Source organism: Lethenteron reissneri, chromosome 33 (assembly GCF_015708825.2).
Source record: "Lethenteron reissneri isolate LAM-NWPU_2019-01 chromosome 33, ASM1570882v1, whole genome shotgun sequence".
Taxonomy (NCBI): Eukaryota; Metazoa; Chordata; class Hyperoartia; order Petromyzontiformes; family Petromyzontidae; genus Lethenteron; species Lethenteron reissneri.
The window spans coordinates 11,028,127-11,052,293 of NC_083811.1; the positions used below are offsets into that span (position 1 = coordinate 11,028,127).

Here is a 24,167-nt window from a genome sequence, read left to right on the forward strand (position 1 = left end):
TGCGTGGCACTCCGGCGCCTCCTTAATCTGACCGTGTTGGTTTCCGCCTGTCTGATTAGCGAGGGTGTTAAATTATGTATTTGTGCAGTTTAATAGTGTATTTTATTTTAATTGGGAATTGTTGATTTTAAAAAAATGTTGATAATTTTTTGTGACGTCTTAATTTTTTTTAATAAGCAGTTAAATCGGGGTTTCGTGTACTTGTTATCGAGATTTTTTAAAGTCACACGGGTTGAGAATGTATGTCTACGTCGTTAATTGAGATACCGTGATTTATATTGTTGCGCTTGAACGCACGGTGTGTGCGTGTGTGCGTGCTGCATTATTATCCGAGCAAATGTTAGAGTTACACACATGAGTGGAAATTAAATGGGTATTGCAACCAACTTGGCTTGCACCCATCCACGTTAACTCAGCCTAAAGTAAACAACTCGTACAATGTATTCTAGATTTGAAGCTTTCGTGACTGCAAGGATTCATATTCTTAGGTTTTTCGGTAAAGTCACGTAGGTAAAAAATTAAAATTAATAAAAGTAAAATAAAAATAAAATCACGACGTTTCGGAGGCAACACAAGCTTCCATCTTCAGGTGGAACCGTCACAGCCCGACAATGTATTCACGCAAACACCAGTTAGACACAAAGGCAACGGCGCACTGCCTTAAGAACTCACCTGTGTGTTCTGTGCCAGCCTTAATAGGTGCTCCCAAATAGAACTTGTTTCAACATTCCCTTCCAAACACACTCCTGTGTATGTTCGCATACATTGTAGAGTGGCAGTGACCGCACTAGGCTATGAACTCGACACAGTTTGATTCCCAATTGCGGTTAGCACATCTGATGCAGTCCTGGGCCTCCGTATTGATCAACTCAAGCTTCAACAAGTACCTGGTGTGATGTGTAAACATCAGCACTGGGAAGACAAAGGTGACAAAGCGTAGTACAGGCCACACCACCTGTTCGTACACCATACCAGCCGTACGATGCTCTTGCTATCAGCACTTGCCCCAACAATCTTTTCGGCTGTGCGGAAAAATCTTCGTCTCTTTGCCTTTCTAGAAGGTAAAGGTGCAGCCCTGCAATTGCTTGCTCACACCACCGCTGGCGGACGGGAGCTCTATGAAGCCCCCCTCTAGGGGGCTACGAGGGCCTCCTCTCCCACGCGAGTCAAACACTCTGCCTCATCACACGTGACCCGTCCATCGACTGACTGCGGCGTTCCCGTTTAGGGGCCGTCCATAAATGACGTCACGCACCTAGGGGGGTGGGGGGGGGTCAGACATTTGTGACGATGTGTGACGAGGGAGGGGGGATTTGAGAAATGTGACGTCACGTAAAAATGCGCAACTTTAAATAAATATAGACAACACGTTCTACGTAATTAAATAGACGTTTTAATAAATGTTTTCTCCTACAACATCAGAGTGCAGCGGCACATTAAATACGCACTACAATGTCAATAGTTTAAAGCGATTTGAAGCATGTTTTATTTTGGGGGGGGGGGGGGCAGAGCTTTGTGACGTCATATTTGACGGGGGGGGGTCTAGCTTTTTGTGACGATGGGGGGGGGGGGGCAAAAATCGTCCAAAATCACGTGACGTCATTTATGGACGGCCCCTTACACTGCTGGGTGGAGACAGAGGCGGGCTGGGAGGTTGAAGCGAGCGGCCGCGTTGTTTTGACGGCCGCGCTCACAGTCACAGCGCGTCACCCCTCCGCCTCTGTACATCTCAGCCTGGAACGCGTGGCAAGGCCAATGCAGTCAGCTTGCCCGGCGCGTTTCTAGAGCTCGCGTAACATGCTCAGAAAATCGTCGCGACGTGTTGTTTATGCCTAACAGAGCGTACGAAGCAGCGTCGTCGCTGGATTCCGTCAACTGCTTATTATTATTGTTGTTGTTTAAAAAGACGTGTTTTTCTTTACACGCCGATTGTTTAAAAGTCTGCGCGCGCAGTTTGTAATCGGTGACACTGACAAGCAAATAATAACGGCACGATAAACAAAAAATCTTTGTAAATTCTGCGCCGTGATATTGCAACGATACGCCGGCTGGTGCGAACGTGGTCACCCAGGACGGACCCTGGAACGCGATGACTCAATGGCCAGATTTACAAATGCGAAGGAGGCATTTGGCACGGTGATGCACCACGACCCCAGGTATTGGGCGCAATTATTTGTCTCAAAATCACAGCCGCCGCTCCCCGCCGACATCGGCTCATTGCAAAGAAGAAGACGAAGGCTCGTCGCTGCAAGATGTCTCAACGTCATTTGTTTGGGATGCGCCGGCGTTGTATTGCCCTCCGTTTTGGTCGAAGTTAGCAGGAGACGTGTGAAGCGCAACCAGTGTGCAGTCAACTCGACCGTCACACAGTCGAGCAATCGTACTTATTATTGACCATGAATTACTTCTGTACAGCAGCAACAACAACACGACGCTGTATGTCGTCGAGTTCCGCTGAGAGCCTTGAAAATTCACGAGTGCACTTGGTGGGAAAAGCGTACGCTCGTGGTTGTTCCCAACCAGGGTCAAGTCGTCATTCCCTTACTCTTTAGGGTTGATACAAAACAAAAGAGTGCAGTCCAACGTCGCACCTGCTAATATTTTTCTACTATTTTAATTTTTACCAGGTAAGGCCCACTGAGTTACAGAGCTCTTCTTCAGAAGCGATCTGGCCACAAATGATCGCTTTACAAAGTGGCTTATCACGTGGACATGTATCGCAGCCAAATACTCTCAACGCGCGCTGATTCTAAATTTGGAGGGAGAAACTGTAAGACGGGGGAGGGAAAAATCCACGCGCAAACTCCAAATATACAGCAGGCGTCAGAGTCAGGATCGAAGCCACGACTTCCCGTGTACCAGGCGAGGTCGTCAACATCTCGCCACCCTTGCCAATTAAGCGCACACACCAAGAGCCGTTTTTGCGCGCGGTGTAACTATCAATTTTCTCGAGATGTTCACAAATCCGAGCTTTTCACGCACACAGTTATATGCACGTTCTCATCACGTGTACATTTGCTCACTTCTGAGTCGCAGTGAAATTTTCTTTCCCCCCCACCATAAGTAAAGCTGCTTGCACTTGTGCACGGTTCGCATATACGGCCCTATTTCACATATTCACCTCGACATCGTTTTCCCCGCAGACGTTATAATGTTCCACACGGTTGGGCGAGAGAGTGTGTGTGACCGAAAGCCTTATTGGGAAACTGGTTTCTGTCGTCGGAAAGCACGCTCGCTCCATCCTCGCCGACTCCAGATCCACCACCCCTACCAGTCAGCACACCAAGTAATCTGCCTCCAGGTGTACACCACACACGGCGAGGCTGTGCACAGGTAGGTTGTCGATAGGGAGCCCGGTAGCTACGAGCGTGGGCAGGTAGTAGAGTGAAATAGCTAGATAATAGGAGACATGCCTCGTTGTGTAGTAGGTATGCAGGTACACGGGCAGGTGGGCAAGTATGTAGGGTGAATATGACAGGTAAGTAAGCTATAAAGTCAACTTTTCTATTTTACCAGGTAAGGCCCACTAAGCTATGTGGCTCTTTTTTCAAATAGAATAGCCCAATGTGTTGGCTTATCACGTGGAAATTAATATCAGCCAACAACACTCAACGCATGTTTCTAAATGTGGAGGGAAAAGCCAGAGGACCCGGAGACAAATCCACGCAACCACGGGGGGAAAGAGAGAGGACATATATACAGCAGGCGTCAGGGTCAAGATCGAACCCACGACCTCCTTCATGCCAAGCGAGATAGTAACATCTGTGGGTAGACAGACAAGCCGATTGGTGGTTGGGTAAGGCAAGTTGGTAGGTCGGGTAAATATGTAGGTTTTTATATTTTTAATCTATCTCCGTGGCTTTACCGAAATACCCAATGCGTATATAGGTTGTTGGTAACGGGCGGGGGATGTGTGTCGTTGGGCAGAGAGGCTGGCAGGCAGGCAGATATTGTGCGGCTGGGGTTAGTGCACGGGGCACAGTGGCCAATGACTGCTGTCAAAGCTCCGTTAAGGTGGAGGAGCAAATTATAGGCGACGTTTGGGGGGGGGGGGGCGTGTGAAACGTTGGGGGGGGCGGGGCGTGTGAAACGCGCACTCATTACGAGCGGGGCGTGTTTGACATCCATCGTGGCCAATCGTTCCCCCCCCCTCTCCAAGTGTTGAACTCCAAAAGCAAAGACAAAGATCCCCCGTATAGCATCAGCAGGCTGTTGGGGCAAGTGCCATTAGCAAATGCCTATGAAGGCCGGCACGGCACACGAGGGGGTGGGTGGCCAACACCACGCCCGGCCGTCTCCCTAGTGGCGATGTTTATACATCGCACCAGCTACTCATTTGAGGCTGAGTCGACCTAGGGGAGGCCTGGGACCGGTTCAAATAATCGTCACTGGTGGTAGCCGTGAGCGGTAATCGAAACCGGGTCTTCAGGTTCGTAGCGCAGCGCGCTAACCGCTACACTGCCGCTCCCCACACACTCACGCAGCCTCGCTCTACGGAGAGTGAGAAGCGAGAGAGCGAGGAGAGAGAGATATGAGCTACCGTCGGAGGCCGTAGGACTGCGAGAAGGACTGGGTGCAGATGCAGCACTTGTCGTAGTAAAAAAAAAATATTACATAGAAAAACAGGGGGCACATAGACATAGAGTAGGGAGAGAGGGGGTGACAAGAGAGAGAGGGGGGGGGGGGTAAGAAGAAGGAGAGCAGAGCGTGGAATCTTTTGTGAAATCTTTCATTTAAAAAGGGGGGGGGGGGGCACTTAAAGCAAAGCATTGAAAAAAAAACCCGTAATGATGAACGAAGCAAAGTGCCGACTACACCGAGCATCTTCTTGTTTCTGATCGTAAAAAAAGAGAGAGAGACCGAGAGCGGCACGACGGAACACAAGTGGTGGTAAATCTTGTCACACACCTCGCGTAACCACCACCGTGTCTCCCTTTGGGGAGGCAGCGGGCTTCCAAACTTTGCACGCTATGCGCTTGTGAGGAATGTTTCACTTAGAGGTAGCGATGCAAGGATGTTTTCTTCTTCTACTACGATTAGTCGCTTGCCTTTCCCCCCCCCCCCCCCCATCGTTAAACTGTTTGCCGAGCACGTTCCGCTATGTAAGAGCACGTTTGATGACGGCCACTGCACAGGCAAAGGCCGTGGAGTTGCGGAATTTCTCCCAATGGACCAGGGTCGCCAACGGAGATGACCAGCACCACCGCCACCATCACCACCCTTGCTCGTTTGAGCAGCGAGGCAGTCTGACGTTTGAGTTTGTAATACTCGTACGTGTTGGCTCCGCGACATGTCTCGGGTTGCACCGCGATGACGATGTCTCACTTTCTAGATTTGAAGCTTTCGTGACTGCAAGGATTCATATTCTTAGGGTTTTTTTTCGGTAAAGTCACGTGACTCTACCGAGAAAAAGCCTAAGAAGATGTCTCACTTCACTGGCAGCCAGTTCCTGCAGAAGCTCCCCTGCACGTGCTAGCGAAGCGAGGGGACACCGTGCCGAACAACGCGCGGCACGAGTCGCAAACGAGTTGGAGAGACGCGCTGCGTGACCGCGAACACCTACGCAGGACCATGAATTCGTTGTAATAACCAGAATTTTTATTTCTGAGTGGAGAGAAAACACGCACGGGGTGCCGCGTTGGCGAGATGTTCATTCCCTCGCCTGCCATGCAAGAGGTCGTGGGTTCGATCCTGATGCCTGATGTTTATTTGGAGTTTGCATGTCTCCGCGTGGATTTTTCTACGTTTAGAAACACGTGCTTACAGTATTTGTCTGCAATATATTTCCACGTGATAATCCACTGCGTTGAGCTATCATTTGTGGCCAGGTCGTTTCTGAAAACGAGCTGTATAGCTCAGTGGGGGCCTTACCTGGTAAAATAAAAAAAATAGTTGTTTTTATAGTTTGCATTGCAACCCACTTGCTGCTGCCTAGATGGAGTGTGTTCATCCTTTGTACTTTTCCCAGTGTTGCATCTCTGACACAAATGTGAACAGAAGGCACAATCCAGCAAGTGTGTTTTGGGCCGTCTGACGCCCGTTCATAGCTTCAATAATGTGAAAGAAAAGTATTTAAAATAAAAACGCAATCATTCGCGCCACTCGTGACATCACTGTAGCGGGGTGACATTAAAGAGTATGGGAGCAGGAGGTGGTCGGAGGGGTTCAGAGGTCAGAGCACTGATCCGGCGACACCACTGAGATCCATCGGGCAGGAGAGGGCTTTCGCCACCTGTTGCAGACGTTCACAGTTCGAATCCAGCCCTGGTTATTACTATTTTCTTTTACCAGTTATGGCCCACTGAGCTATACAGCTCTTTTTAATTATGTCTGTATGTTGAACTTCTTTAGCACCGTACGTAGCCAACCGCGCTAATCGGAGGTGTGGGGTAAGGGCAGCAGACTAGACACGAACGAGCTGGCCACGAATGATAGCTCAACCACGTGGCTTGTCGTGTGGACAAATACTCTCGACGCACGCTTCTCAAAGTGCAAATACCCCATAATACAGTGCACGTTGAAGATCCCGTGGCGTCATTCGCGAGAGGAGGCCATTGCGTGCCGGCGTCATTGGGCAAACTTTGAAAAATGACACCGCAAAATGACTCGGGTGTTGGGATGATGCACAGCGATCATCGGCCCCTCCAACTGTGTCCAGTGCCGGATTATCCCAGGAGCAAAAGTAGCGACATGAAAACTAGATTCGAAGCTTTCGTGACTGCAGGAATTACTCTTTGGTTCTCTCGGTAAAATCACGTAGAAAGAAAATAAATTAAATAATCGAATACGACGTTTCGATTGCAACACAAGCAACCATCATCAAGTACGAATGAATGAGAAAATAAACATTGCAAACTTAGAAATATAAAGCAATACAACTCAGAGAGTCTGCTAACTACAACATTCAACATCCTACCTGGTTGATTACGTTCTTCCAAAGAATGCTAAATTTGAGAGAGACAAACACAGACACTTGTGTGTCTGTCTGTGTGTCTGTCTGCTTGTGTGTCTGTGTGTCTCCGTGTCTGCGTTTTGTCTCTCTCTCAAATTTAGCAATCTTTGGAAGAACGTTAATCAACCAGGTAGGGTGTTGACTTGTGTTAGCCGACTCTCTGGGTTGTATTGCATTATATTTCTAAGTTTACTAGGTTTGTTTTCTCATTCATTCGTACCTGATGATGGTTGCTTTTGTTGCAATCGAAACGTCGTATTCTATTATGAATATGCTATGAGCCCCGCACTTTCAAGGGGCCCGCGCTAAATGCTTTCAAGCTATCAATTCTGGCTCAGTGATTCTGCACTTGCTCTATTACTATAGTACTATACTGCATTCAACTTTTATAAACGACTGGGTGTTTAAGGTTAGCGATTTGTCGTATTATCTGGCTGTATAGCAAATGAAAAATGCAATTACTTTACTATGCAAGTAAACAAATGTGTGTTTTAATATTTATGTGTTTATTTATTCAGTGCCCCTTTATAACATATGCTACAGGCCCCGCACTAGCTTCATCCGGCACTGACTGTGTGTGTAAGAGAGGTGATCTCACCGTGTAATGGCCATAGCACAATTGTAATAACATCGGGGGGGGAGGGAGGGGAAAGTACAAAAACGATAGAGTAACACACAGTGATGTCACCAGAGCGCTATGACACATCTAGGCCGTGACTCTCAGTGCCGTTCACCCATATTCCTTGGGTCTTTCGGTAAGGTCACGTAGACAGTTCAAAGAAAATAACGAAAAAACTACGACGTTTCTATCACAACACAAGCGATCGTCATCGGGAGGAAAGAGGACGAAAGCTGCTTAAAGCAGACTGCCGTTCACCCATGAACAGAACCTCAAACTAATTAGTGAGAGTCCGTACACCGACCCAATACACATCCTCGGTACGCGTCTCCGCTATGAGCAACATTTATTTCGTTTGTTTGGGTTGGGAGGTGGCTTGGGGTGTGGGGTAGTTGTATCTCTCGTCTCAATAAAACAAAAGTGTTCTCACCCACTCGTGTGATCAGGCGGAGTGCATCGACAACCGCCTCGCTCGCTACGGCCGACACGCGTTCCCACTCCCGCCGCGTTAAAGGCACAGCCAATGGGGGGGGGGGGGGGGTTGGTGGTGATGGTGGTTTATGGCATGATCATGTTTTACGGCGCAATTACCCGCAGTAAATGCCACCACGGCCGGCATACGCCAGCGACGACGACGACGACGCCGGAGAGGGAGCCTCAAGGACGACGTGGGGGTAGCCCCCCTCGGCGTTTACCCACGGATCAATTATTAACGCTGCCCCCCCCTCTTCGTTCCACTGAGCTCACACTTATCGTGGCGTTAGCGTCAACGCGACGCGTTGGCGTGACCATGCGACTCGCGCACGTGCGGACACAACATCCGTGCTTGTGTCGCTGCCTTGTTTAAAAGGGGGGCGGCGTGGAGGTGGAGGGGGGCAGTGGGGGGGGGGGGCACGGACAATTACTCAGGAGATGGGGGGGGGGCGAGGGAGTCAGTCACAAATCCGGTCGATGTCGAACGAACTTTAAACGAATGTAGAACGCTAAGCGGGCTGAGTTAACGATGCGGTCTGCATGCTGCTCAGGGCACTCGCTCCCTTGTGCGTCTACGAGGGACTCTGAAGGAAAGCTGCCACTGGTGGGAAATAGTTCGAATTTGTTTAATATGACTGCTAGATGAATGTAGATGGGGCGGGGTGGGGGATTGCAACAAGAACAAGCTGCCAAGCCTACTCAAGAAGGGAGCCGCAGTTTTATTAGAGAAATTTGAATAAGCAAAGAAATGTGAACATGATACGAGTAAGACAGCAGAGTAAAGGTACAGGACATATATACAAACTTTAATAATACATAATCATGATATGTGTTTGATGGAGTGCCCTTTACACCGGGGGCATCTCAGCGGAAGATAAATGGACCCAATGTTGATATTTCAGTTTATCTTTACAGGCAGCCAACACCTCCAAGAGGCAGGCAAACCCGGGGCTCCTGTTTACAACGCGATGTGAATGCATTGCGTCTCAAAGCAACTTTAATCTCGAGACACAAAATAGTGTGACATGTGTATAACAGGGAGAAAGTAGGTGTGGGTGTGCGTATACTCTATATTCAGTGGGGAGCAGTAGTGTAACAGTGTGCTACGCTACGAACCCAGTGATTATCCGAGCCGGTCCTGGGCCTCCCCTAGGTCGGCTCAGCCTCAAATGAGTGCCCAGTGTGATGGTTGAACATCGCGACTGGGGGGAGAAAGGCGGGCGTGGTGTTGGCCACCCACCCCCTCGTGTTCTTTGCCGGACTTCATCGGTGTTTGCTCAGAGCACTTGCCCCAAGATTCCGTCAAAGGCGAGAAGGCGGGATCTTAGTCTTGCACTCTTTGGTTCTTTTGGGAAAGTCACGTAGGTGAAAAAATAAAATACAAATAAAAAATACAAATAAATAAATAAAATCACGACGTTTCGATTGCAACACAGGCAATTATCATCAGGCGTGACAGCCACAGCAAAGAGGATGTATCCTTTCGTCTTGTCTATATACTCAGAAAGAAGAGTCCCGAGTCCTGGACTTGGACAGGGGCGGTGAGTCGAGAGCACAGGTGGCCAGGGGCGTGGGAGTTTCCAGACTTTGTGGGGGGCAGCACTGACCCCCAAAAAATCTGTTCAGACTATAAAGGGATTATCTTTGTATTCTTTGGGTCTTTCGGTAAAGTCACGTCGAAAGGTTCAAAGAAAATAACAAAAAAACTACGACGTTTCGATCGCAACACAAGCGGTTGTAATCAGGAAAAGGGTGGGTGGGGGGTGGGTTTCTTTGTCTTTGGGGGACAGCGGCAAAGAACGGACAAACAGCAATTGATCAGAAGTCGGCGGCAGGAGTGGAGTGACGTCGTGCGCGGAAACGGGAGGGGAGGGATGGGGACGACTACGCGGTGGAGCTTGGGAAATGATGGCGGCGAGATCTGACCGCGTTCAAGATCCTCCGTCGTGTGCACGTTGTTTGAGCTGAAGCCCCCCTGTTGTCAAAGTGTCTCGACCACATGCCATTTAAGCGGGTTTCCATTAGGAAGTGGGAGAAATAACTGTAATTATGATATTTTTTAGTAAAAAAAAAAATTGGCATTTAAAAAATATGAAATTGTAAAAGTTGCGTATTCTTTTCTTGCGTGTGGCAATATATTCAGGAGCTAAATGTCAATGTTGCGGTCTGCTAGCCACGAAAGGGCTTCAGGAGAGAGTTGGTGTAGTTTTCCGGAACGCACTGTAAGGCTAAAGTACAACTACGGCGATCCATAATCCTATATTATTGTACTACTGTATGTTATTATAATTCCACAAACAGGTTTATATGTAAAAAAAAAGATAGATTCACAGTTATTGTTCAGTGTGTTTTTTTTTATTGATGAAAATACAAACGAAATAGCATTTTTTAAACACCAACATTCCAGACTGTTCCGGCTGAAATTAAACCCCAGGTTTCACTGTGGAATCCCGATTAGAGGTGCCTGCTATTGGATGGAATTTGCCACGTAATTTTACTCCTTTCTCATTCATGGCATCCTTAATGCATTTTTATCCTCGTTGTGAAGAGCTTAACTTTTATGGAAGACGTATACATTCTCCTCTGTCCAATCGATTTGTCCCAAACAATTTCTCATCAAATAATCCACACTTCTCTCTATATATATAAAAGTTGTACTCTAAACTCGGTATCGAAACATCGCTCCCGCACTGTCTTGCTCCGTTGAGCACGCGCACGTGCATGCACGCACGCGCACGCACGCACGCCAGCGTCGAGCTCAGATAATTCCGCAAGTTCGAGATGCAACGCGGAATGGGGGGGGCTACCCCATCTGCCCGAATGACTGTGGGAGAACATCTATAAATTTGCCCAGCGCCACAGCACAGAGAGTCCACGGGCCCTGCTTTGACATTAATTTCTGGGCAGCGCTGCGACTCCGCCGCGCTGTATGTTGCTCTCTGACATTTTGCTAATGAGTCAAAAAGAATCGGCGCTCGGTTTATGCGGCCGTGATTTCACGGGGGCTCGCGCCGAGGACGGGCGCGCGATGAAAGTGGAGGTTTCACGTCGCTTGTGGGCGAGCGTGCCCGCGCGAGCACGCTCTTTGCGCCGCATTCGTAATCGCCGATGCGCACGTCCGCAATGCAGGTGGCACGGCAACGTCGAATGCGGAGGTTGCGTTGTTGTTGTTTAAATGGAGGAGATATTTTTTCAAAACAGGCGGAGCCTTAAAAATCGATTTAAAGCTTTCGTGACTGCAAGGATTCATCTTCTTGGTTCTTTCGGTAAAGTCACGTAGAAGCGAAATAATAATATAATAATAATAAAACATAATAAAATAATTCTCACGACGTTTCGGCCACAACGCAAGCAGCCGTCCTCAGGTGAAGAACAGGTCTGTCGGAAAGACAGCGTCATTCATTGTTTTATTTTTATTATTTTTTTATTTCCCTTCTACGTGACTTTACCGAAAGAACCAAGAAGAGGTGGAGCCTTGTCTGTCTCTGTATGTTTGTGTGGCCGGGTCGGTTCGGGGTGTTTCAGTGGTGACCGCACGATGCTGTAATCCTGGCGACCCGGGTCCCATTTCTGGCCATGCGCACAGGTTGGCACGTGCCGTGTGGATCTGTATTGCTAGGGTGACTCACCCTAAAACTAGCGCTGCAATGTGCAACACTTTATCCTCGTGAAGATGGATACAGATGACGATTAGCCAACCGTGCTAATCGGAGGTGCGGGGGAAGGACAACAAATTAAGCACAAGAAGCGGTTCTAAAGAAATTAGTTTTCAATTTAGATTTAAAAGCGGCTTCCTAATATCAGAAGAGTGTTCCAGACGGCCGCACAAGCGTATCTGAAAGTGCGCGATGCGGTGACCGTTTTTGTTCGATGGCCAGCCATCTAAGTACTGTCCTTAGATGGGTGAGCATCAGGGGCTTGCCAGTTGATGTAAGAGCGAGGCGGCGCGGTGGAGCCAGGAGATAGCAGTGATCAACGTCAACCCCTCGTGTATGCCTGGTGCTGGGGTTTGTACGGTTATTTCGGTCTCTTCCCGTATTCCTCCCATTCATTAATGGAAACTGACTGCATATCCCAGTGCAGGATCCTACTGAAAAAAAGAGTCAGGAGATTTGAGTGAAGCCTTGCTGAGTAAATAAGTGATCATAGCTCTTGACTTCCCACAGTGGTGTTTCATATCAGCGCAAGACGGACGGTGGTTTAGTTAATATGGTTTAACCATGTGAGGACTCTTTTAACACGTTCCTTCGGAGTGGGCAGGTAGGAACTTGGTTGGACAGCGCATTCGTGCACGACAGCCAGACAACTCATACCTGGTGGGCAGTGTGGAACCTGTTGTTCCTACCTGTATACAAGAAAACTTGACTTGAGGTAGCCAGGCAGCCAGCGAGGTAGCCAGCCCTCTTAAATATCGGCCCCTCCCCCTTGCTTAGGCACCTCTCATTACCCCCTCCCTCCCTTAGGCCCCTCCCCTGACCCCCCCTCCCTTAGGCCCCTCCCCTGACCAACCCCCCATATCCTTAGGCCCCTCCCCTGACCCCCCCTCCCTTAGGCCCCTCCTCTGAACCCCACCCCCCCACTCAGGCCCCTTTCATGACTCCCCCCTTCCTTAGGCCCCTGACCCTCCTCCCTTAGGCACCTCCCCTCTCCCCTCTCCGTACCCGGCAGTAGGTCTCCACCAATCAAAGAGCTGTTTGTAAGGTCTCCACCAATCAAAGAGCTGTGTGTATTATATATTTATTTATGCACGACAGACAGACAATAAATCCCTGGTGGGCAGTGTGGAACATTGTTCCTACCTGTAAAAGATCCTGATTGTGTCACGTGCAAGAGTTGACCAAGGCTCAACAAAATGATACACTGAGCAGACAAGAGGCTGGGATTTGAACTCACCGCGAGGCGATTGTGAGGCGTGCACTTTAGCCACGGTCGTACGAAGATGCGCGTCGCAAACATAGCCGGGCATCTCACTCCACTTCATGTCGAGTCTATTGAGAAGGCAAAAGCGGTCTCCCACTAACTGAGCATGGGGTGGCGTTGAGCTCCTGTTTAGAGCGCAGTGGTGAAGGTCCACAATCATCCGATGGTGGGCACAAGGCTCTCCAGAGGACAGCCACCGTTGACTTACCTATAACGTGGTACTAATCTTGTCAGGAGGGGCGATGAATTTCGATGTAAAGCTTTCGTGACTGCAGGGATTCATCTTCTTGGTTCTTTCGGTAAAGTCACGTAGAAGGGAAATAATTAAATAAATGAAATAAAACATTATAAAATACAATTCTCACGACGTTTCGGCCACAACGCAAACAGCCGTCCTCAGGTGAAGAACAGGTCTGTCGAAAAGACAGCGTCTGAATGAACACCACCAAGCTTGGCAGCGTATATTTAAGCTATATATTTAAGCTATATACGCTGCCAAGCTTGGTGGTGTTCATTCAGACGCTGTCTTTCCGACAGGCCTGTTCTTCCCCTGAGGACGGCTGTTTGCGTTGTGGCCGAAACGTCGTGAGAATTGTATTTTATTACGTTTAATTTTTATTATTTTATTATTTCCCTTCTACGTGACTTTACCGAAAGAACCAAGAAGAGGGGGCAATGACTTAACCCCCGGCCAGGATTTGAACTTGCAACCTTTTAATGACAAGTCGCACATTCTACCACTCGGATACTTGGCCAGATGCACAGTTGTATTTTGGTTATTAATTCATTATTATTACGCTTGTTTACGTATGTATGTTGAACTTCTTTCGCACCGTATGTAGCCAACGGCGCTAGCGAGGAAAGCCTCACTGAGCCTCGAGACTTTTTTCAGGAGGGTCCTGCCAAGTATGCGCAGTAGTTTGCGATGTTGCTGTTGTGTGTAATCCAAAATTGAATCGTTTGCAGGAAATTTTCGCTGCATCGGAGCGTTTGGTCCATACCGGTTACAATGTTTGGTGTTTGCTTTGAGCGATGATCGGAAACCAGAGAACCCAGAGGAATTACTCTTTGGTTCTTTCGGTAAAGTCACGTAGAAAGAGAAAATAATAAAATAAATAATACCATACGACGTTTCGATTGCAACACAAGCAATCGTCATCAGGTACAAATGAAATAGAAAACAAAACCTAGTAGTAAACTTAGAAATATAATGCAATACAACGTAGATAGTCGGCAAACGCAACAGTCAACACCATACCTGGTTGATTACATTCTTCCAAAGATTGCTAAATTTGAGAGAGAGACAAAACACAGAACAGGAGACACAGACAGACACGTAAGCAGAGAGAGAGATAACACAGAGACACACACAGAGAGAGACAAACACATAGGCACACAGTACAGGGGGAGAACTTACAAACTACATATAAACTCCATACTCATTGGCTGTGTTAGGCGGTGGTGGATTAACGACCCATTTATATTTACGCGATCTCACCCACAAAAAAAACCCTTTATTATAGAACTCTACAGAGAAAAGGCGCCCAAGTAGGGGGCTCTAACCCAGGTATTCTTGCTTGCGAGGTACGGGCGTTACGAGCACTGCGTCACCACCCTGCCGCCCAAATTCACCTATACAGTGTGCGTTTTTTGTACTTTATTCACACGTGAAGTAAAAAAAAATTGATGTAGCGATCCATTGCCCACATCATGATTCGTCCACTTTTATTGCATTAGTTTGCACCCCTGGTCTCCCTCGCAAAAGATACACACACGGTGACAGCCAGCTCTAACCTGGTTAAATACTTCAATCAATCACTCAATCAATCAAGCCGTCTCTCTGATGTAACTACCTACCCATACATCTCTCCGCCTGCCTATATTCCTGTCTATTTTAGAAAAAAATTGTGCTATCGATTTGTTCACAGTGTCCACTCTTGCGCAGGAATGCCGCGTCTTGCAATTGAGCGCCGATTTGAAGTGGGGCATTTTAAAGTAATCAGGGCTCCGAGATCGCGTTGGCGCGAGTGTGCTGCGGTCAGAACCGTCTGTGGCTAGTGTGTGTGCACAGTGCAATGTCGCATAGCCGGACTGGGCTACAGGCGGATGAGTGAAGATAGTCGGATATGGGAACGTCTGTAGAAAATGACCGTTAGACCAATCACAACATGGGTTACCGGACGAAGATGAAACGCAAACTGATTTCAACCTGGAAAAACTACTCGACTCTGCTGTATCGCTCAGCGAACATTCGCGAGATTAAGAACACATGACCGTGCACGTCATTGCCGAGTGTGTGTGGGTGAGTGAATAGGTCACAACTGTGAACACCTACGGCAAACGCCAGTTACACCGCGTGCTGAGCCTGCACTGGGCATGGGTGAGCAAGTTGGTTAGGTCAGATATGCGACGTTGTACCGTAGCAGCGTCTCTCGCCAAGCAGCTCATCGGGACTCTTGAATCCAGTGGGGGACGGTGAGCCGCGATGCCTCCTGCGAAAGGAGCCGTCGCCTGCGGCGCAGCAGCAGGACTTGAATCGGGCGGTCGGGTTTCACTGAGCTAAGAGACGAGCAAGGCAGAGAGAGAGAGGTGAGTTGCCGTGCCTCTTGGGGCTCATTCGGCGCTTGCGTCGGAGAACTGAGCTTGCAACGCTCGGCCTTCCGCGTTCACATCCCAGACTTAATCTCAGGCACCCGAGGAGCAGGAGGAGGAATACAACCCCGGCAGATTCCCACGTGTAGTGAGTTCGATGACCTCCGTTGAATTTAGTTTTGCACCTCAGTTGGTGGGGTCTAGGCTCTGAAGGGTTATTCAGCAGAATGGCACAAAATGAACCACGCGCTTGTCACCGCACAGAGCAAACGAGTGCCGTCGAGTGCCTGCGCAAGATTTCGCTCCTGAAGGACATTGAGCGAGAAAACTGGCGACGTCGATTTTCGCGGAGTTTCATTTTTCTTTTCTTGAAGCGGACGCAGGGAGACCTCCACACCGGTTAACAACAACAACAAACGCGACTCTGCCGCCACGCCTGTACGCCGAGAGTACGATTATGAGGCAATTTGCGAGAGAATAACACATTTAAACGGAGGGTGGGGTGGGGGGGGTGGCGATATTAAAATAAAACGTGTAAGCAAAGCGATTCCGTCGTCGGGTCTTCTTCCCTCCTGCAGATCTCGCACGGGAATTTGTAGCGGCTAATTCTCTTTTTTTTTGGCGTCGAGATGCGGCCGAGCCGAGCCGTGCCGACGAGTCGCGGAGTCGCGGAGTCGCTCGCATCGGCCAACTTGAAGCCCCCCCACCCCCAGGGTTCGCGTTGCAAGCGGCCGCTAGCAGCGAGCGAGCGAGCGTTCGCATGGGGATCATCGGCGCGTTGGCGTCGCTCGTACCAGATCAGAGCGGCTGCGGTGATATCTCGCGAGCCATCTCGTGGAGGAAGTCTTCTCGTCGCCCATTCAGAAACATGACATTCAGCCCCCATTAACAAAACACAAAGACAACCCCCCTCGCATCCTCCCCCCCTGTTTGGAGTTACAGACCGGAGAGATGAGAGATGAGTGAAATATTTCATTTAAAAAGGGGGGGGGGGGGTGGGGTTTACATAAAGCAAAGCATAAAAAAAACTAAATGATGAACGAAGCTAAGTGCCGACTACACCGAGCATCTTCTTGTTTCCTCTGATGGTAAAAAAAAGAGATGAGTGCTGTTAGCGAGCTCCCGTTAAGGCCGAAGCGGGACACGAGTTGACAGTGTGGCCAGCACCACGCGTGGACTACTTGTGTGCCCACGTGACTGATGTTTACACGCCACGGCCTGTTAATCATTTAAGGTGGAGTCGACCCTAATGAGGACCAGAACAGCTTTAGACGTGATTTCCCGCTGATGTTATTTGCAGCTCGGAATCAAACCTGGGTCAACAGGCACATGACACTGCACTAATTCACTACACCACCGATTCTACCAAACACATGAACGCAACACTCACACACTCACTCTCCTAACACGACTGATAGTTGATTTTAGTGGACCCACTATCAAGACTAGCAGGCACACGAGGGGGTGTTGTTGCTAGACTCAAAAATGTACATCCACCTACCTTTGCCTCTTAAGTGCTGATGTTATTGATAACGCACCGAAACAAAAAACACTCATTTAAGGCCACGTCAAACCTAAGTGAGGCTCAGAGCAGCTTTATTTTTAATTTTTTGATAACCAGCTGCCAATGTTGTTGCGCACGATCAGGACTACAACTCGGGTGACCAGCACCGCGGCTGCTAGCACGGTGCGCCAACTCTCTCGCCGCCACTGCACACGCACGCATTACACAGATACGGGACACCGTGCCGGCACGCATACAGATACGGGGCATCGTGCCATCGTGGGACAAGTTGTACGACGTAGCAATGCGGCGGTATTGTAACGCCGCGTGACCGATGCTGTCCCTGCGGCTTTGATGGTGCCTGTTAAGATGTGCCCATGTGTCCAGATACTCACAACGGCCGTGCCTCTCACATCCTGAGCTCTCTTGTTGAAGGCACTTCTTTTTTTCAAGCCCAGTGTGTCTCACAAAGAAGGGCACATATCCACTGAGCACTACAAAGAAGGAGTAAAGTTTTCACGACAAAATGCGTTTTTTTGCCTTACGCTCTGAATGTAAAAGAGAGGGGGAAAACGGCATTTGTGAAAATGTGGCCGTGAGATGTAAATAAATGGCTGTCTATTTTTTGTCAAACGCGTTTTGTTGACATTAAAAGCCGAGGTGGTTTGTGATTTCTTAAAAACATTTTTTCGTAGCATTTTTCGTTGCATACTACGCAATTAGAAAATGTTGCTAATGAAAAACAAAAACATGTGTTCACACCAATATGATATTGGGGTATTAAAAAAAAGATCCTTATTTTATACACAATTCAAATAATCCGTCATTGTCTTCATGGTCGGGACGATTTTCTCGTCGAGTATTAAGTGCGTCCGTGTTCAATTCACACTCGTGTGTTAAAACTTCGCTTCTCTTCAAACCTGCGGCTTAAAACGCTGAGCCTTTTAACTCATCCTGTGTATCTTAGCAGCACCCATCATGTGCGTTTCTCATCCTTTATTGTTGTTTAATATAACCATCCATAACCGGGTGTGGCAACACAGAAGCATCTTGAAAATTAAAATCATTGGATTTTAAATGCACAGCGCATCACCGAACATCTCGGATTTTAAAATCCAATCATATCGAAAATTGCAACGCTAAAAGTTGCTCCAAGCGCACTAAACGATTCCCCAAATTTGCGGGCGGAGTGCTGTGATGTTTATTTCATGCCGAGGCGTTGGGGGCGTTAGGTATCGGGCGAGAGAGAGAGAGCAGCATCAACAGCCTCCGACTGTCTCCCGCTCGTAGCACTCCTACGGAAGCAGCCCTTCACCTGCACATTGCCACGCCAATGCGCTTAATTAAAACCCTCGAGGCCACATTTGTGGAACCGGCCACAACACGCGGACCTCCCTGTCAGAGTTGCGGTGGGGGGGGACGGGGGGCGGGGACTACGACAACACATTCCAGCATATATATGATGAAACACAACGTAAACATCTAAAATGTGAAATGCAAAAGCTTTCAAATTGGTGTGAATGCTTACGCTTATACTCACGGTGAGCTGTTACGGTAGATCCAGCTGGGGCGGGAATGGCTGCGGATTTGAGCCGAAGTAGTGATTAACATGACAAAAGAATTAGCAATGTTTCGGGTGTTTTAATGCCTCGGCTTTTCAAAGCACGGACACAAAGTGACCGCTCTTCTCTGGACGCGCGGTTCGCAAAAGAGAGCGCGATTCTAAGCGAGTGTATTTTTCACGTTCGGTTGCCGTCCGCGGGTGATTTCTATCCCAACCCTCCTTGTCTTGAAGCCGAATTTAGTTTTTGGATTTAGTTTTTTTACAACTTAATAGCTCTTCGCGTGCTGAAGCGATTCAAAGCGAAAACTTCCAATGGCCTGGGCCGAGGATTTTGTGGCCGTTTGATGGAACCGTTCAATTTCACACGGCAAAATTAACACAACGCTCGCCTTAACGCACTATTCTCCCGTTACGTACTCGAGAGCTAATAACGTATTTGTTTTTTTGTCCAGAAATTACAGCATGTAATGGTTACAGGGTACTGCATACAGCACACGATTCTCTCATTATGTGAACACAATCACAACTACACGCGATTGTTATGCATTGGATTATTTTGCAAAGATTTATATTTTTTGTCTCCACTTGCCTAGTCGCAGTCTGGTGTAATCGCGGGCAATGTTACCACCTTGTATAGGAACACTTTTGCGAATGTACGGACCTAGCGATTATGAATGCGTGATCGCTAAAGACACACCAGCTATCAATACAGCCAATGCTCGAGAGTAAATCATATATTCCGCACTCCAAAATTGAAGTCAAATTTTCCGGCTACAGCGCTCGGTATGACGCCAATTCCAAGAATTTCATCTCACATTTACGCAGCGCCCTCGAACGCATCAACATTTCTTTTTTGTACACCGGCTGGTGTTAACGGACATGCTTTCTGATAAAAAATAATAACGAAAATGCGGCAATGTTTTAATAAATGGTAGAAAAAATGGCCCCAACGCGTGGACAAAAACCGCATGAATTTTGCACGAGCGCTGGCTGTTTTGGTCTGCCGATGGAATTTTTTTGGAGTAAAGCTGCTGTTGTTGTAGATAGGAACAGTGTTCTGCTCTGCTCCCAATTACCCGAAGCCGCGCTCTGTAAAGTAACCCTGGCTACCCCAGCAGAGCGGAAGAGGGTCGTGATTCCGATAAAAAATGTACGTAGCTGCTCCAGAGTCGGGCGAGGAGAGGGGCTAAAAGTTTGCAGTGCAGTCTTTGCTTTTCTTTTTAAATGCAAAACCTGTTCATTCCCCAATTCCCAAGGCTTACCTTCTTTAATGCTCTCATCCTAATTAGAGGAAAATAACATTCTCAATTGATTGGCATTTCCAAAAGTTGGAGTGGGTCTTGCGTTCTCCCAGGTGCACACGCCTGGAAGTGCTTTTTCATTCTGCCTCTCAACACTGCCTTTCTTGTCTCCTGACAGTCCTGTGTAGTTTTTACGGGTGAAGTTTCAAAAGGAATAGACCCCAGGCTTAGTTATTAGTAGCCTGACTGCTCCCCCACACCATATCCCCTTCCCCCTCCTATCTCACCCTGCCCTCTACCTATTTATAATTTATTTATTTATTCCATTGGGGATTTTATGTCTATCCCCATCCCCACCCCCCCGTATTTTGCCTTGACTCCTTCGATCAGCCTCGTGGCCCCACAAACATTAGCCGAAAAGAAAAACGTTAGAGACGCAAGTGCCGGCAGCCACCAATGCCATGCAGCTGCGCCACTCGCGAGCACATCCGACCCTCCCGTCACCCCCCCCCCCATCTCTCACCCCGCATCCCCCTGAAACACCCCTCCGCACACACACACGCACACGCGCGCTCCCCCGCCCGTCAGCCCCCCAAACCCCTTCCTACATCCCCATTAGCGGAGGCGGCCCGACTACAAAAAGAGGGGGGGGGGTGGTAGTCCCCCACCGCTCGATACGGCAGGAGAGCAGCGTTCGGACCCCCGTTCGTTCACCCCGGCGAGCCGCGGACACTTTGATATCCACGACCGTCAGAAGGGCATTTGCTCGGAATTGGAGGTTGGGGATCTAATTACCTGCGCCGTAATTGGGGGCTGGGGAATAGACCAGGGCGCACTCGACTCAGTGCAGATCAATTATGTTAAGAGAACATCTGTAAGTAGACCTTAATGAGGTCCATTAGAGCAACATGTTCGGCCGCTGTCAGACGAAACTTGTCAGTGAAGTTGGGCGAGCCTCGGATGGGAGGTGGGGGGTTGGTCGGCTGGAGGTTTAAATACCGAGGCAGACAGCCCCCATTTCAGCACTCACACGGAGGAGGCCCTCACTTCCGAGCCGAGGGGGTTGGGGTTGTTTCTCGGCGCTCCGTGAGCTTTTTGAACGTCGTGCCGCGTCCGGGCGCGCGCCGATTGCGCCACTCGATCCGCCCGTCAGTTTTGCCGCCATCCCGCGTCAAACGTGGGCATACCTAGGAACCCTGGCTTAGCAGCGCCCATCCCATCTCGTCATCCTACTCCTCCTCCTACTCCTACTCCGCAGCAACAGCATCTCACCGTCGCAAGCGCTGACAGGTGTGGACAATATATATTTTGTTTCGTCGTTGTTGTCGTTGTTTTTTACAAAAACTAAATTGCTTGGCTTGAAATTCTGTTCGTGAACGTGTGTGAGATTTTTTCCACCGCCCCCCACCCCCTCCACCGATTTTGCGTTTTATTTTAATGTTAATTTTCGAGCACTGTAAATAAATTTTTGCTTTTTAAAAATAAATTAACACAAACGTTGGCACACTGTTTCGTAGAGTGTCGAGATCTGGCCATCAGCCAGTGCAAACGCCTTGCAGACAACACGAATCGCAGCGTAGCCTAACTTTGTCTACCGCTCTCCGCGTGTGATTTTGCAGTTGTGTGGGTTTAAAAAAAAATTCTCAAACGTGTCGTCCAAAAACAGCGGCATGGGAATGAGTTCCGAACAACTAATTGTGTTTTTCACGTAACATTTTTCAAGCGCGCACGCGCGTGCCGTCACGTGCGTGCGTGCAACCTGTGCGCAAATAAATAGGTGGAGGTGTAGCGATGTTCAAATGAGTATCGTGAGAGTCCAAAGCCAGGCAGGTTTCACGGTACGTTCCGTCGTGCGATCGTTCCGCCACTTTTCGTCGGGCGAACGTGTTTATTATGATGCCGATGTAGCCAAGGGGCGCTTGTGCAGCTCTTTTTCTCGGCACACTTTAAATAATAAGGACAACATACACACGTAGCAACGTTGACGCCGCGTGTGTGTATATATCTCTCTCTATGTGATGCGTACGCGTGCGTGTGTACCACCGCTTTGTTGCATCTTCCGTGGAATATTCAAGGAACATCTGCATTGTACACAAACACCGCTCCACACTGAAACGTGCTTTCAAATCAAGGGTTATGATTAAGAGCCGCGGCCATATGCTTAATGCAATTATGGGATAAAATTTGCGTGCATTGTTTGCGAGGCCCAGCGATGTAAGGGCTCACGCCACTTTTCTTCGCTTTGTGGATTTTTTGTAAGCCCTCGCCATGCAAATGTTCCCGCACAAACTGTATTACTGAAAACACATTAAATGTTGCATTGTTGCCAAGTCCACAATTGGTTTTTTGCCGCAGTTATTTGGTTAATAATTGATGTCACTCTCTTGGGGAGCCGGCTGGAGGGGGGCTTGTGTGTGTGTGGGGGGGAGAGAGAGAGGAGGTAAGAAACGCGAGTAAAAAATAAATTCTTTTTCATTTTCATAACATTAAAACGGTGCAGAAAATTGCCTCGACGGCGAGATAGCCAGCTCTCAGATAATTTAATTCATGTCAAAACCTAATTACTTTCAGGTAATAACCCTGTCAGCTTTAGTGCATCTCATCAGTCGAAATGAAAAAGCCGACCGTTTTATGACCCATCCAATTACCATTTACTTTATGAGGGAAATTGAATGACATGTAACTGAATGTTAAGTATTGATTTCCTTTATTGCTCGCCGTCCGTGCTGCTGCATATCATTCAGCCCATTTTTGCCTTCCATTCCCCCTGAAAGCGACAATCTCGACCGCTCACGAAAATCCCTTTCTGAGCGAGAGAAAGGGTGGAAAATTGCTCTAAAATGTTAAAATGGGCCTCATGATGGCAAGACAACAATACAGCACGATCCTTTATGCTCGCCTGAAAGGGGTTTGTGAGCGGGCGGGGGGGGGGGGGGCGAACTAGTGGGCCATTAATTACACAGGCCCGCATTAGTGTGGACAGCAGCGTTTCCAACGTTTAATTAGTTTAACGACTCGAAGCTAAGATTTGCGCAGAGGTGTCTAATCAGATGCCATTAATTGCGAGGCAGTCGTTCTCACAGCGTGGGGTCGGGTTTCGCACGCTGGAAAAAAAAACCTCATCTTCTGGAAGGTAATTAATTTAATTGTCCTCGTTAGCTGTGCCCCCTTTATCGATCTCCCCATGCCCCCCCCCCCATCTCTCACCCCATCCCACCGCCTTCATCCCTCCCCCACCACCGCCAACCACTCACACACACTCACGCACCTACACCCCCCTCAACCAACCCACCCACCCCCCACCAATCCACCCCCCCCCCCCACCAATCCACCCACCCCATTCTAAATTCCCTGAGGGATGACATTTACCTGGGTGGTGCTGTTCGTGTTGACAAGCAAGAATTAGGTGTCTCCGTGCGTAGTGCGCGCGCACACACGCACACACAGGCAGCATTACTTATGCTGTGGAGTTGTATCCGCATCGGGCACACAGAGTGGGGAGCAGCGCTGTGTCACCATATATCATCCGCGTGTACCGTGAAGAGAGTCGCGGGCGCGCTTGGGTCAAGTTCGCGCCGAGAGCGAGGTTTTGTTACCACCGCTACTTTACTCCCTCTCGCGCTCTCTCCTGCCCCCGCCAGCCAAGGTAGGCTACAACACTTTCGTTCATGCGCGCACACACACACGCATGCACCGTAGTAGCGTGCCCGTGCCATTATTAATACGGCGTAATAACAGGACGCATGCGACGTGTATGTGTGTGTGTGTGCATTGCGCGCATTGCGGCTGCGTGTGCGCGATTTGCCCGGCTACGATTGTCGCCTGATTGATGCCATTCGCGTGTCCACTCGGCCTCTCCTCTTAGAAACACCGTGAGACTCACGCGGCACGTGCGTTCGGTGTGTGCTGTGCGGTGTGTGTGGCGCGTGTGTGTGTGGTTATACGTCGTCGCCGGTGCAGTGAAGAGAGCTGGGCTCTGGCAGATTGCTGTGGGTGCACGAGGCTGTGGTGCCCATCCTCGTCCTGCTCCTCCTGCGGTCTCTCTGTGTCGCCTCTGCTACAAACGTGTACTTGATAAATGGCTCTTTCTTAAAGGCTCGCGGGCGGAGGTGGGATGGGTGGTCTTGTGTAACGTTTCGTGACAGCCGCGTTCACGGGCGCTGCTGCTGCTGCTATTACTATCAGCCGTGGTACAGAGAGGCGGACGGGCAAGACGGGTGTGCAGGCAGGCAGAGAGGGAGGAAGGGAACTTTGATAATAGCTGGAAGACATGATAGGCCAGACAGGCGGACAGCCAGGTT

General features: G+C 48.9%; 1 protein-coding gene across 3 annotated transcripts in view; it reads left to right on the plus strand.

Moving 5' to 3' along the window:
• The window catches only part of LOC133350341 (LIM domain only protein 3), a 162,149-nt gene that overhangs the window by 103,244 nt on the left and 34,738 nt on the right, over positions 1-24,167 (plus strand). Inside the window, exon 1 of one of the 3 annotated variants that reach the window (XM_061564610.1) lies at positions 20,904-21,156. The exons of 1 other annotated variant lie outside the window; for it this stretch is intronic. Coding sequence is in view for 1 of the 2 variants with exons in the window: in XM_061564606.1 (XP_061420590.1) it covers positions 23,326-23,512 (187 nt within the window). In the remaining variant the exon portion in view is untranslated. Of the gene's footprint in view, positions 1-20,903; positions 21,157-23,251; positions 23,513-24,167 lie in introns of those variants that run through there. One more of the 3 variants, XM_061564606.1, reaches the window with a different exon arrangement.